Genomic DNA, 14,492 nt, shown 5'->3' on the forward strand with positions numbered 1-14,492 from the left:
AACCCTAGGTGTCCCAAGCCCAAATCTCAGGATCTCTTCACACATTGCTAGAAAAGAACTCGGAGTTCACTTAGTATAACCTCGCATTTTCAAATGATGAACTGAGGCTAGCAAGGGAGCGGGACATTTCCAAGGTCACACAGCATGTAACAGGAAAAGCAAGTCCCAAAAACTCAGCCCTTGTCTCCCACTGTTGAAACAATTTTGTCCCCTCTCACAGCAATAAGAAAGGCAGAGTGGTTAAGAATACCTGATACCTCACTTGTAGTTACCTGATTTGTCCCAACTCACTCCATTTCTCAGTTGTTGCCCTTAGACCAGCAGTTGTGACCTCAAATGTCTTCAAGGACAGGCAGAGCAGTAACTGAGTAAGTAATCAACTCTATGACAAGACAGCTTGGAGGAATGGTGACTGTGTTGAACCAGGCATTGCTTTTCCTTCCTAAAAAGCTTCAAATCCAATTTTTAAAAGTATCAATGCTGCATATGCTTTGTGGGAGGGGAGTATGGGGCACAGATGGAACAAGGTGGACCGTGAGTTGGTAATAGTTGAAGAAGGACATTGGGTACATGGGGTTATTAACACTATTCTGAGTAAATAAATGTGTATATGTTTTAAATTTTCCATAATAAACATTTTTTATTAATGTGTTATCAAAAAACATAGTGGGTCCTCAAGGCATATTAGAGATACAGGCCACCAATTGGCATGCTCTAGACACTCCCTAATAACCCTCTGGCTCTCTTTGTCCTTAATGACAATTCTTTCCGAATGACCTGGGACAAGGAAAGATAAGGGAGGGAGGAAGGGAGACACAGTGGCTTGGGAAGGACTTGGAGTCATCATCAACACTCATGATCATGGACCCTGGGGATTTGGGTGAACTCCATAAAAATGGATTCAAGTCATACCCCCTGCATTCTGTCTAACCCCTTCTATCCCCACCCTTTGCCCATCCTCCCTGCACATCACTCTTTCTTGCTCACTTTTCTTACCATCCATCCAACCAAGAGCAAGAAGCAAATCTAGGGTTGATATCCTCGGTCTGCAGAAGGGAACATATCCCATCAGGATGAAAAATAAAATGCATGAGTGGCTTGGCACATGCAAGGCACCTGTGACTCTAGAGAGGGTTGCACTGACTTCCAGCAAGACCTCACAAGTAGGTAAGGAAGGTTCACGCTTTTTGGTAAAAGCACAGTGGGAAAAGAAGGTACGAGTTGTGTTTTTTTGTTTGTTTGTCTACTCTGTTTCTTAGGCTGACTACTATTCACCATACTTATGTCCTAACCCTAATATCTTCTCAGTTTATAAAGTGCTCTCACACATATGATTTCATCTTCCAGCCCTGTGAGATAGATACAATATTATCCCCACTTCATAGATAAGGAAACCAAGGCTTGCTGTGATTAAGTGACTTGCCCAAAATGAGATAGCTTGTAAATGGCAGAATCCAGGACTGCTGACACTGATTTTAACGTTCTTTCCTCTACCCCAGATTGGGAAGGGTGGCAGAGCTCTTCCTCACTGGGCTCTTCAGCTCTCCATTGACCTGGTGAGAGACAAAAATGTATCACTGAAGTTTCTAACTAGTCAATTGGGGTGGCAGGAAATTTTGATGGGCCCAGTTCACTGCAAGTGTGTTACCATTTTTAATCCAGAAGAATTGTTTGAGGTAATAGTCTGACTTGAATGGGTCTTCTGGGATGACATGGACAGGCGCACTTGGATTTCTCCACGTCTTTGGGTGATGACCATACAGCCCCTAAATCTCTCCTGAACATGATACAGATGGAGAAGCTGAAAGAAGACACTAACATTGTCCATTTGCTGTGTGACTACAGGCCAGATTTTTCCCTCTCTGGGCCTCAGAGTATGCTTCTGGCAGCCAAACCAAAGCTATCTCCTTTGCCAGTTCACTGTACAGGAGGCGGTACTTCTTTAGCAACCTCCTAGAGAAAATGACATGGGAAACGATTGTCAGAGGAAGTGTCCCACACCACTCATTAGTTTGGGACTCTAACAGCAGGAAAGCAATGGGAAGCAAGGCAATTGTTAGGAGGAAGGATGAAACAGGCTAGTGTGGACCCGGCCCTTCAGCTCTGGCCCACACAGTGTTTGCTTTTCATGCCGTTCCTGTTATTTTGGTTTCTTTTCCAAACATGGGTCAAACAATCTGTACCCAGAAGCAGCAGCAGCAGCAGCAGCAGCAGCAGCAGCAGCGCAGCAGGAAATGTTATTAAAAATGAGTTTGTTAGTGGGCATGATGTGTGGATGAAGTCTTTGGGAGCTTTGGCTGCCAAATAAAGACTTTATTGTTGTCATTCCTCCTTTCCCAAGCTCCCTCCCTCTCTTCTCCCCTCCCTCCCTCCTCTCGTCCCTCCCTACAATCTGCCTGTACCTCCCCCTAACATAACCTCCCCACCCCAATAGGATCTGGTAGATGAAAAGTCAAGCAAACACAAGCACACTAGCACCACTGGGAGATCAGAACTTCTAACTGGCTCTCTGCTGCCACAGCTCCACCGAAGGGTGGGGGAGGAAGAAGAGGGAGCCTTGCCGGGGACTAACCCAGAGCTGAGAGCAGAGGCAGGTGTATGCAGGTAAGCCCAGTGGGGAGATGCACAGGAAGCCTTCTCCCTCCAGCAAGTGTTGTCCTGCTCTGTCCAGCCCAGGTGGTTGACCTAATTTCTGCCTCTTCCTTCCTATTTTCCACCTTTGTCTCCTTTCAAATGAGTTCAAATTAGTCTTCTTCATTGCTTCTGCACCCTATTTCTCTTCCTTCTCTTCATCATCCTCTACCTGAGTATTTGCTGGCTGCAAAAGTTTAACTTTCTTGGTACAGATGTTTGTTGTAGTACAGAGTTTTACAGAGTGTAAAAGTGTAGTACAACACTTTTATAGATTGGGCATTTCTTTAGAAACTGGAATCAAGAACCTATTTCTCTACACTTTTCACATATTGTCACTTACCGTCACAGGCACACACACATTACACAGAGGCTTTCATTCTACAAAATACACATAAATATACACAGACACAAAAGCTTCTGCCCACTCACCTGAACTTTCTGGCTGCATGTGACATTCAGAGCTACACACCCACACACACTTCGTCTTGTCTCTCACCCTCTCACACGCCTCACCAGCCGTAAGAGCAAAGAGAAAGTGCGTCTTCCCACTGAGATGGCAGAGCCAAAGAAAATCACGTGTGCTTAGTCTAGGCAGAACAGGGAGGACATGAACAAGAGCAGGACTTGGAAGGACTTCTTCATTCTTTAGAACTTAATTGGGTAGGAGGGAGAAACAGTCACTTTCCAGCCTGCATAATATCTTCCCAGTAGCTCTGAATTTCTGCCTCACTGGTCCAAACCACTGTCTCTGGAAAGAAAGAGAAGAAAGAATCCAGCTTCCAAGCCTTGAAGGTCCTAATCTCCAGCTCAGGAGGCATTCATTTGCTTTTTGGCAGGCAGTCAGAAAATATTCCTCTTTAAAGCCGTTTCAAAATTTCCCAAGTTGACAAGGAGTCCTTGTAGCAGAGAAAAAATTAAGGAGTCTCTTAATGAGTCAGGGAGGGGAAAACTGGAGGAGTAACTGAGTGGGGCTTGCTTCCAAACAGGGTAACCCTTGTCCATGTCAAAAAGATAGAGTGCTGTCCCAAGGCAGGAAGGGGTGGGCTAGACCCAAGCCCCCAGGTATGGGTGATCTTCACAATCACTTGGGGGCAGGGAAGAAGGGAATGAGGGCACTTACTAAAAATATAGAAGTCTGGATCCCTTGCTCCAGACCTAAGAGACCCAGGGATCTGTCATGGTTTTAATACAGAAGGTCAGCCAGGACTTGGGAACCTGAATCAGAGGCCTGCGGGAGACTCTTCAGTGCTGGGACTGAAGAGCCCAGAGGTCCTGGCAGTGCTAGCTGGGCAGAACAGCTATGTTTCCTGAACAAGGACTGTCTGATGGAATAGCTCCAGAGTGTCCCAAATGGGAGGTGGCGCTGAAGGAATAGGAAAGATCTCCTGTGAGTTCTTCCCCTTCATCCTCCTTGCGAGCACTTGCAGCCATATCACACAGGAACATCCTAAAAAGAAAGTTCTCCCAAGATAGCTCCAAAAGGCTTTCGTTTCCCCTCACCTGCTAATCAGCCTGCCTTGAGCCCCCTGAAGCACTGTGCTGGGCCTCTCCCCATCTCTCCCATATCCTCTTCTCCTGCCCAATAACTGTCTGTTCTGACAGCCTCACACAGAAGATGATGAGCTGGACAATGAGCTCTGCCCAGTGGGCAACCCCATTTATTGGGCATGTGGGGGAAGCATTTTAAGGCTGGGAGGGGCAAAAAAGCCAGTTATGGAAGGTTGGGAGGGAAAGTCATGGGTCACAATGGGACTCATGGCCAACTCTGAGCTTCCCCTCACCAGCACCTCCTCACCTGCTGCAGAAAGGCTTGAAGGCAGGGTGGGGGTGATGGGGAATGAATTAGAGGGCAGAGTGAGCAGTTGCAGGTGGCTGGGAGTCTATTGTCTCTAATTAGTTGGTTCTGGGACCCCAATGTGGTCTCACAGGCCACATGTGAGAAGTTGCTCTGTGTGAAAGGAGAGGGGCAACCCATGAGCAAGGATCCCCACCATCTGGTGGAAGGCTGAACTGCCCTCTGGCAAAGCTGGAGGGAAAGAGACCCTGTTATTCTGAAATAATGTCAACAATAGCTTAAGACTCAGGGAGCATTCACGTTACAAGCATTTACTCATTTAACCCTCAAATCACTATATGAAAGTATTAATGTATCCATTTTACAGATGAGGAAACTGAAGCTTACTTGAGGTAAAAGATTTGCCCAAGAGCATCCAGTGAAGAAGCTAGAGTTGCAAGTTTAGGACCCAGATGTATAAGCACCTAGGGCATCAGACAGATTCTTTTAGAGATGGAGGCAGGAAGATGGAGATAGTAAGGCAAGGAGGAGAGCCATCTCACCCTTGTTCCTTCCCCAGCCCCGCTAATGGAAAACTTGCTCTTCTACGCTAGGGGCCTGAGGCCAGAAAAACTTCACTCTGTTTATACTTTTCCTTGTGGTAGACACTGGGGAGACAGATGGTCTCTCCATCATAGTGTTATATTTATTCTTAGCACTTTTTGATCTGCAGCCCATTTATCACACTTGCTTCTGACAACAACTGAGCAAAGAATACAGGAATAGGGACCATTTCTTATCCCCCTTTTACAGGTAAGGAAACTGAGGCTGAGAGCTGGTTCATGTCACTACGTAGTAGATGGACTGAGAACCCTACTCCCCTATCTAGTTTGCACCATGAAGCTCTCCTCGTCCTCCCCAGTCAGGTCCACCTTCATACTGATTTGACCCCCAAGCAGCTACATCAGTGGTGTGTTGAATTCATTGCGTCCACATATCAGCCCTCTCGTTATCCCAGGACCACACCAGTCCCACTTATAGACCTTGAAAGGGTCTCAGACAGCCTAGGTGGGTCTGCCATGTTCTTCTGCTAACAATTGGGCAGAGACTATCTTTGATTCTCCTGCCTTCCAGCTCCCTTCTGGGCTTCAGGAAGAGATGTAGGGGACAGGATGGTTTTCAGAAGTCTGAGTTTAGAACAGAAAGTCAAGAATGGAGAAGAGGGTCATGCCAATGTCCATGGGTGTGGCTCTGGGGTAGGGGACAGCCCCATTTTCCACAACAGGGTCACTGGCTGCATTAAGCCATGGAGGTTTAGGGGTAGTGATGAGACAGGGAATATGACAAGAAAGAAGAATGCCAATAAGTTGTGTGGAATAATCCCTTAACCTGAGGAAACATACCCAAACTCACTCCCAGCCAACCCCAACTTCCAACTCTCCATACAAGGCCAATTACCCTTAAACTTTCTCCCAGTGACTTGACAAACCCATGAGGACCTCAACCCAGCCCTGCCCTGAACTTAAACATTGCACCAGCCCTGGGTACTCAAATTTTAAATGAATGAATTTATGACCTTGATAAAGATGGGGGCTAGCTCACTCTAAAATAAGAATCTCTCTAGAGAATCTGTTCTTTTATAATCAAAACAATGAATAAGCTAACCCCTGCCATTTGTAGAGTGTTTGTGTGCCATGATATGCCTTTATGTGCATGATCTCATTTGATCCTCACACAGAGAAGCCCAAGGCCTGGGGTGGAGAGGCACGGCCAGGATTCAAGCCCAGATCTCCAATACTGGAACTGAAACTTGTATTTCAAACTCTCTTAGGAAATGTTCTTAAATGGAGAAATTGAAATTTGAGTTGGGTAAAGCAATCGCCCACAGACTCTCCCCATGAAGCAGCAGCCTTTAGAGAGACAATGTTAGCAAACAGGGCTGTAGGAGGTCAGTGACTATTGGTGGTAAACCAGCGTTCAGTGATTAAGCAGTGAGCACAGCCAGCAAAAAGTTTGGAGGTAGGGAGGTGTGCTTGCAAAAGCATAAGAAATTTAAAAATCACACACACTTGTGACTCATCCCAGAGAGCTTATGATGGAATAGAAGGTTCTGGAAGGCAGAGCATAAGACAGTGTGACATTGGGTTTTTGAGAAGGAGAGCTATGACTCCTGAAGAAGTTCGGGGACTTCCAGTCTGTCACACAGATTCTGGTTTCAGGGATTAGGACATTACAGTGCATTGCCAGAGCTGGGCTGTCAGGACCTCCCCCTGGTCAGCCATGCTCCAGCGGAAAGAGGCGTTGCCTGAGGAGAAAAGGCTTAGAAATGAATCCTATTTTCTCAAGAAAGAAGCGTGGGTGTGCACATGCGCGTGCGCGCACACACACACACACACACACAGAATGGTTCAGACACAGGCTGAGAGAAAAGAAATGAGCAGATCCAGCTTCTCCATGGAACAGGCCCACAGAGCTTTTCTAGGGAGCCTCCCATCTGCTCTGGAGAAGTTTGGCCAGCCCCCAGAGGTTTGGTATGCAAAAGGATCAGGACTGGCCAGCAGGTCAGAGTAGTCCCTGAAGGGTCTGGGAGGGCAATGGAGATGAGGAAGCCCTCTGTTCATTTCTGACGGAAGGGGAGGGAAGCTGGCCAGCCAGGTAGAGCTGTGACTGACCTGTGACCCTATCACTCCTGACATTGAAGACCAGGGCTGCAGAAACACTCCCCCACAAAGGCCTGAGTCACTGTGTCTCACAGAGTAGGCTTTTGCTGGAAGCTCTGAACAAGTTTTCCCTGCTTCAGGGCTCAGTACCTAGCAGATGCTTTTGGTGACAGAGGGAATACCAGGAAATAGGGAGCCCTAGCCAGTATTGAGGTGCCTCTTTGGGGCAGGGCTTGCTTGTTTCAGGCTTCTGAGTGATATGAAAATAAATAAATGTCAAAACAAAAAATTCAGGGTCACAAAAAGTGGGGTTTTTAAAAATGTTTGTTTTGCCCTGGCTGGTGTGGCTCAGTGGATTGAGCACCAAACTATGAACCAAAGGGTCAAGGGTTCGATTCCCAGTCAGGGCACATACCTGGGTTGCAGGCCAGGTCCCCAGTAGGGAGTGCACAAGAGGCAACCACACATTGATGTTTCTTCCCCTCTCTTTTTCCCTCCCTTCCCCTCTCTCTAAAAATAAATAAATAAAATCACTGGGGGAAAAAAGGACCAGTTTCTGTTTAAAGGAAAAGGAGATTTGCTGGGACAAAACAACTATTTTTAGAAAAATGTTTGTTTTTAGCATACTAATGCTTTAACTACCTCTTTAAAATTTATATGCAAAATGATGGTATTAATTTCAAGAAAATTACAAAACTCATAAAATATTAATTCATAGTTCATCAAGTTGTGTTGGTCTGCCACAAGACTCCAAGTGTAGTTTTACAATGAATAACTTAACTTTTCCATCCTTTCATTGTATCCCTGGAACTATTATAGCCTCAACTGCAGATAAAGCCAAGAATCTAAATGCAAGTTCTTTTGTGACAAGAGGCCTGATGAAAATGGCCTTCCTGGACCCCTTTGGGCAGGCCAGCCTGGGAAAAGACCAATTTAGAAGGAGGTAGAAAGGCAACAGAGGCTACAGGCAATCTCTTCCCTCCTTCCTCCTAGTATGTCTGTCTGCCTGCCTTCCCTCTCTCCCTTCCTCTCTCCTTCACTCTTTCTTTCCCATGCTCAGTGTACTATATATAGGGGCTTACACATGCACAGAGAACCCATGAAAACCTGAATCTGCTTATGTGTATGGTACAGGAGGTGTGTGTGTGTGTGTGTGTGTGTGTGTGTGTGTGTGTACAGGCTGGGAGTCAAGGGTGTATTTGTGAAAAGTGTGGGATACTCCCTCCTACCCTTCATGGTTGAGCTCTGCCTTCTCTCCTGATTCTTTTCATATTCAGCTCTCCTGAGAACCTGGCCCAAGACTAAACAGCTGGTGAGGGGCTTCTGTTGTCTTCCTTTGAGCAAAGCCAGCAAAAAGCCAGCACTGAGTCAGTCACTCACACAGGGAGGAGTCTAAGTTGATGTGGGTTTAAAGGAAAGAGAATAAGCAGCCTGCAACAGAAGTGGAGATCACAAGGTCTAGATACAGCTGGGGACACACTCCAGTCCTGTCTATCTCAGAGAACCAAGAAGTCTGTATCCCCAGTGTGTCCTAGATCTCAAAAGGGGGACAGGCAGACACCAGTCATGAAGAAGCAACAAGAAGGGCCAGTGGAAACAATGTGGGAATGACGACCCTACTTGGAGATCAGGGGGCGTGTCAGAAGGATGGGGACCCTGGGGAGAGGATGATACATGAAACCCCTTCCCCAGACCCTTCCCAGCCAGGCAAGAGGGGAAGCCTGTGAGAGCTGCCACTTTGTGCCTACAACCCTGGGTCTTTTGATATTTCCCCAGCTTAATTCAATTCAAACCACATGGCTCCATCTGAGGGGTCACCACAGCCAATGGGAAGGGCAACTTCAAAACATCCTTCAGCAACCTTTTCCACTATGTCCCTGAGGCTAGCAGGAAGTTCTTCTTGATATCTCAACACCACCAACTCCAGTGGATATGCGAGCAGCAATGCTGGTTCACAAGAAGTGAAAGTGGTTTCCCTCCAACTTTCAATCCTTCCCTGTTTACTTTCCCAGAAGCCTCCACACCAGAGGAAAATTCTTGGTATGTCTCCTGCTGGCAGAGATCGTGTTTGCTGAACTGAGTGCAGTGGGTGAGGGGCAAGAAGGGGGACACACACTGGTCTGCAGCACTTCCTTCCTTTCCAAGATCTTTAGGAACCCTGCCCTGGAAGGCAGGAGACCTGGGCTTTTGTCTCGGGTCTGCTGTAAATGGCTTCCTGGCCTTGGCAAATCATTTCTTCCCTCCAGGGCTCAAACTTTATAAACAGTACTGTCTGGGCTTCGTTGGTGGATTTCAAATGAGTTTTTGGCAATGCAACTTTATTTTTCGAACAAATGCTTTGATTAAACCCCTGTGTGTGTGTGTGTGTGTGTGTGTGTGTGTGTACATATCAGACTAAAAAAAAACACAGAGCTGCTCAGGTTGTCACAGGAGTGAGTTAGGGGTGCCCCAGGGCCATCCCCTTGGTCTTCTTCCTTCAAGGGAGCTCCATAGAATTGGGGGCACAGTTTCAGAACCACCAAGCTGTGGGATCTCTAAGGACACTTCCAGATTTTAACCCCAGGACTCTATGGTTCATATACCTAACATCCTTCCTATAAGGAAAGCAATGATTTTCTCATACTGAAAATGGGGAGACTGAGGGCTAGAGAGCAAGCTACAGGACTCCTGATTCACAGCCCACTGTGCTTTCTGCCAGGATGGCTCATGCTCTCCAGAGCAGGTGAAACACACCGAGTGGCTAGGCCACTCAGTGGCAGGGAATCCAGGCTCCAGGGGATCCATTCCTGGGCAGGGAATCCAGGCTCCCAAGCCCTCATTACTTTTCACCTGCTAGGTGCAGGCAAACAAGGAAATGCTTCCACAGTTCCTCCCACAGCTCACCTGGAGCCCATCCTGGCCAACTTTAACTACAAAGACATGGCCTTCTAAATGCTGAGGCTCAATAGGCTAATGATCTCTATTCTTTCACTGCAGGCAAATCACCCGGATCATGAGGCCATCCCTCTTCTTGATCCTCCCACTTCTCCTCATCTTGGCCTCAGTGACCCAAGGCCAGCCAACAAGACGACCAAGACCCAGGCCCAGGCCCAGGCCTAGGCCCAGGCCCACTCCCAGCTTTCCTCAGTCCCGTGAGCCATCAGAGCCTACAGACCTGCCTCCGCCCCTCCCACCAGGCCCTCCATCTATCTTTCCTGACTGTCCCCGGGAATGCTACTGCCCCCATGATTTCCCATCTGCCCTCTACTGTGATAGCCGCAACCTTAGAAAGGTCCCCATCATCCCATCCCGAATCCATTACCTCTATCTCCAAAACAACTTCATAACTGAGCTCCCAGTGGAGTCCTTCAAGAATGCCTCAGGCCTGAGATGGGTCAACCTGGACAACAACCGAATTCGAAAAGTAGACCAGAAGGTGCTGGAGCAACTGCCCAGCCTGGCATTCCTCTACATGGAAAAGAACCAGCTGGAAGAGGTGCCCTCTGCCCTGCCCCCAAACTTGGAGCAGCTGAGGCTGAGCCAGAACAAGATCTCCAAGATCCCTCCTGGCGTCTTCAGCAAGCTGGAGCACCTACTACTCCTGGATCTCCAACAGAATAGGCTGAATGACGAAGTCCTCAAGCCGGACACCTTCAAGGGTCTCAAGAGCCTCATGCAGCTCAACCTGGCCCACAACACCCTGAGAAAGATGCCACCCAAGGTCCCCCCAGCCATTCACCAGCTCTACCTGGACAGCAACAGAATAGAGTCCATCCCTAATGGATACTTCAAGTCCTTTCCCAACCTGGCCTTCATTCGCCTTAACTATAACAAGCTGTCCGACAGGGGGCTCCCCAAGAACTCCTTTAACATCTCCAACCTGCTCGTGCTCCACCTGTCACACAACAAGATCAGCAATGTGCCTGCCATTAGCAACAAGCTGGAGCACCTATACCTCAACAACAACAGCATTGAGAGTGAGTGGGGTAGGCGGGGCCAGGCCCCAGGGAGGGAGGCTGGGAATTTATCAGCTCAGCCCTTTCTCAGGAGCCTCAGGGTAGGGGTGTACAAAAAGCACCCTGTTTGGCACTGGACTTCAAACCTTGGCCTTACCACTTGCTTATCTGTGTGTCCTTGAACAGATATCTGACCTCTCTGAGGGGTTGCGTCATCTGTAAAGTGAGAATGGTGAAATACCTCTTATAAAGTTGATATGAGGATTTAATCATTGAGCATGATATAGTGCCCAGAATACCATGCTTGGAGGATACTCCCTCCTGTTTCTCCCTCTCTTCTCATCAGCCCCCGATTCTTTGCCCTCTAGATCTATAGGTAGGGTAGACATGGAATATAGTCCTGGACATTCTCCTAGAAGAAGAACAGTGACATTTAAATGCCCACTCTGAAACGTCCTGGGCCTGTCTGCTACAGAATCTGGCAGCTGTGAAATGCAGCATCCCCCCAACTCTGCCCCTCAGTTTTGAAGCACCTGTAAAAGGTATACACAGAGAGGCAGCTATATAGTGGCAAGCAAAAGTAGGTTAATAATAATACAGTAATTAATAAATAAATAATAATACAAGAATAAACTGTTTCACATATTCACAACTATAAACTTACTTTTGCTCACCCCTATGTATTCCAGGTCTACAACTGTCAGTATGACAATGTTGATAGTTGATATGTGGTGCTTTCTGAATGTATCTGGAAAGCTGGAATATTTAGTCATAGAAGACAGTACACTTAAGGCAGAATTTGCCTAAGCTACATTTACAGGGTCCTGGGCTGTGAGGTATCAATTGCAGCCCAAAAGAAGAGGCTAGATGTAGCAATTTTGCTTCCATCAAAAATGTCAGCTTCGAACAAAGCATCAGCAGAGAGATTTAAAAACAAAAGAGAGAATATTACCTGGTCCTCGAACAAAATCAGGCTATCCCCACATAAGGAATGCAGCAGCTGCAGGGATGAAGGGGACCAAAGGAAAGAGAAGATCCCCTATGACAATAATAGAAATCCTTAGTTTCCCAGCCAACGGATGAGAGGGAGATTGTTGAGTTTCTACAATCTTGAAACAAGTGTCAGGAGAACAGTCTTGTTCACTCATCTGGGATAATTACACAGAGTTGGAGAGGGCCTTTAAAAATCTGGTGAGAAACAAATTCAGGAAAAGGGAAAACTGTCTAATTCTACCCTGCAGGGAGTCAAGTGAGGCAATGTACTACCCCCTAGGATGCTTTATAAGCCAAAAATATAGACAGAAAGGTTGCCTAATATATGGTAGGTTTCTCTCTGGTTGTGGAAGAACAGGCTGCTAGGGGACAGCCAGACTCCTGAGGGCAAAGTCAGAAAAATCACACCCACTCTCACCATGTCACAGATTTGGGAACTGAGCATCAGGGTGGTCAGATGACAGTCCAAAGTGACAAAAGCTGCAAGAAAATCCATCCATGTCAGGGCTCTTTCTGCAACTCTAATGGTGAAGAGAGAACAATGGCCCTAAGGATGATAAATGAGGCAAGGCTTAGGGAGAATAAAAATTCACTTAGAAGATGATATATCTGATGTCATCTAACAAGAGGTAAAGGAGAAAATGAAACCTCATTTTCCACTGAAAGCCTAGAATCAGTAATCACATCAGAATCAATAGGCTCAGCATGTCCCAATGGCCTTGTACCCTCCCTAGACCACCTTTCCTCTTCCTGTCATCCCTCTTTCAGTTAATGTGACCATCTTCTGTCCATCCACATGCCTCACATCGAGGTGACAAGAAATCCTCACATCCACCTGACAGCTTCAATTCTCACCTCACCTTGCTCTTTCTCCACACTATGGTTAGATTCACCTTTCTGCAGTGTAAAACTCATCATAGACCCCTTCCAAATTTTATACTTCATGAAGCCATAGTTCATATATTCTATCTTCTTTCTCAAAATGACAGTCTTGCTCAATACCATTCCTCAGACTGAAGATAAAATCCCCACTCCTTAGTAAAATATTTGAAAGCTAACCATAAGTTGTGGCCACAATTTAACATTCCAGCTCACTCTCCCCAGTCCATCACGCTGGGCTGTTTACTACTCCCAGATTCTTCCATGACCCTTCTGTCCTTCACAACTCCATTCAGATAAGTTCTTTTATGAGAAACCCTCCCTCTTGTGTCTCCCCCTGCTATAATCCTACCTAATTTTGAAGGTTTAGCTCAAAGTTTACTTCCTCCATGACTCCTCAGAGTAAATTTCCAAAAACAACTGTAAATCAAATCCAGTTTAATTTTACTATGAATAAACTGGGCCTGGAGGTAAGGGTGAACTCATCCACAGTCACACATTCCTAAAGTCATCCAGTTCCAGCCAGAACTCTAGAGTCCTCACTCTCTGTTGTCCACCTTCTCCTTGCTCATCTGTGCCCATACCCACCCGCTCTGTCCTGACCCCACCCTCCTCTCCAGCTCACTTCTCCCCTTCTTTGTCCATAGAGATCAATGGGACCCAGATTTGCCCCAACAACCTGGTCACCTTCCATGACTTCTCCTCGGATCTGGAGAACGTGCCACATCTCCGCTACCTGAGGCTGGATGGAAACTACCTGAAGCCACCCATCCCGCTGGACCTCATGATGTGCTTCCGCCTGCTGCAGTCCGTGGTCATCTAGGTCTTACTCTGCCCTGGGTCTCCTCTGATCACAGTTGAATGCTGGTGGCCCGGGCACCTGAGCTCCTCATTTGTTTTCTCTATCTCCCTGTCTTTCTCCCAGCTTTGCCTTTCTTATCCCACCTTGCTGAAGCAGGACAAGCCACACATTGCTGCACCTGCAGTTTCTAGGGTGAGACTTCCCAGGCCTTGGTTGGGTCCACCCAGCCCAAAGACACCCACTGTGTACCCAAACTTCTGGCCCCAGAAGCACAGACGTCTGTCTAAAGAATTCATAGTCCCTTCTCTCCCCGCCTTCCCCCATCACTCCTGATTGAGTCTGGACCTGGACTGACATCTGGACCTCAGTCCTGGTAAACAAGAAAATGACCAGGGGTGTCCCAGAGGTGAGGCTCACAAAGTCCTGCACAAGACTCCTCCTTCGTGGGCAGCTCTGACCTCACAGGGCCAAAACACTCAGGCTTTGTTGGCTGAGGATGATCCGTCTTGCAAAACTGCTGCTCCACCACCTGTTTGCTGACACCAGACATCACACTGGCTCTCTGCCAGCCTGTGTTCTCAAAAAGAGAATGCAAGGACATAGCCGGGGAGGGCAGAGGGTCAACATTCCCACAAGGACCTGCATCTGGCCTACTCTTCACAGGCGGAAGCTAAGGCCCTCTTTCTCCAGAGTGAACACAGCTCACAGTCTCCTAAATGGGTCCCTCCAGTCCAAGAGGGAAAGCAGGGAGGAATAGTCCAGGAGAAGAATGGCTCAGGATCTAAGAATTGACCAGCGGGGGAGGGGTGGGAGTC

General features: G+C 47.3%; 1 protein-coding gene across 1 annotated transcript; it reads left to right on the forward strand.

Moving 5' to 3' along the window:
* The first annotated feature begins 2,438 nt into the window (after positions 1 to 2,438).
* Positions 2,439 to 14,262, forward strand: LOC114512166 (proline and arginine rich end leucine rich repeat protein). The gene is made up of 3 exons (XM_028531065.2): positions 2,439 to 2,604; positions 10,045 to 11,024; positions 13,523 to 14,262. The coding sequence occupies exons 2-3, from the start codon at positions 10,061 to 10,063 to the stop codon at positions 13,696 to 13,698; spliced, it is 1,140 nt and encodes a 379-aa protein (XP_028386866.1). The 5' UTR covers positions 2,439 to 2,604; positions 10,045 to 10,060; the 3' UTR covers positions 13,699 to 14,262.
* The last annotated feature ends 230 nt before the right edge of the window (positions 14,263 to 14,492 follow it).

The sequence above is a fragment of the Phyllostomus discolor genome, chromosome 14 (assembly GCF_004126475.2).
Source record: "Phyllostomus discolor isolate MPI-MPIP mPhyDis1 chromosome 14, mPhyDis1.pri.v3, whole genome shotgun sequence".
Classification (NCBI taxonomy): Eukaryota; Metazoa; Chordata; class Mammalia; order Chiroptera; family Phyllostomidae; genus Phyllostomus; species Phyllostomus discolor.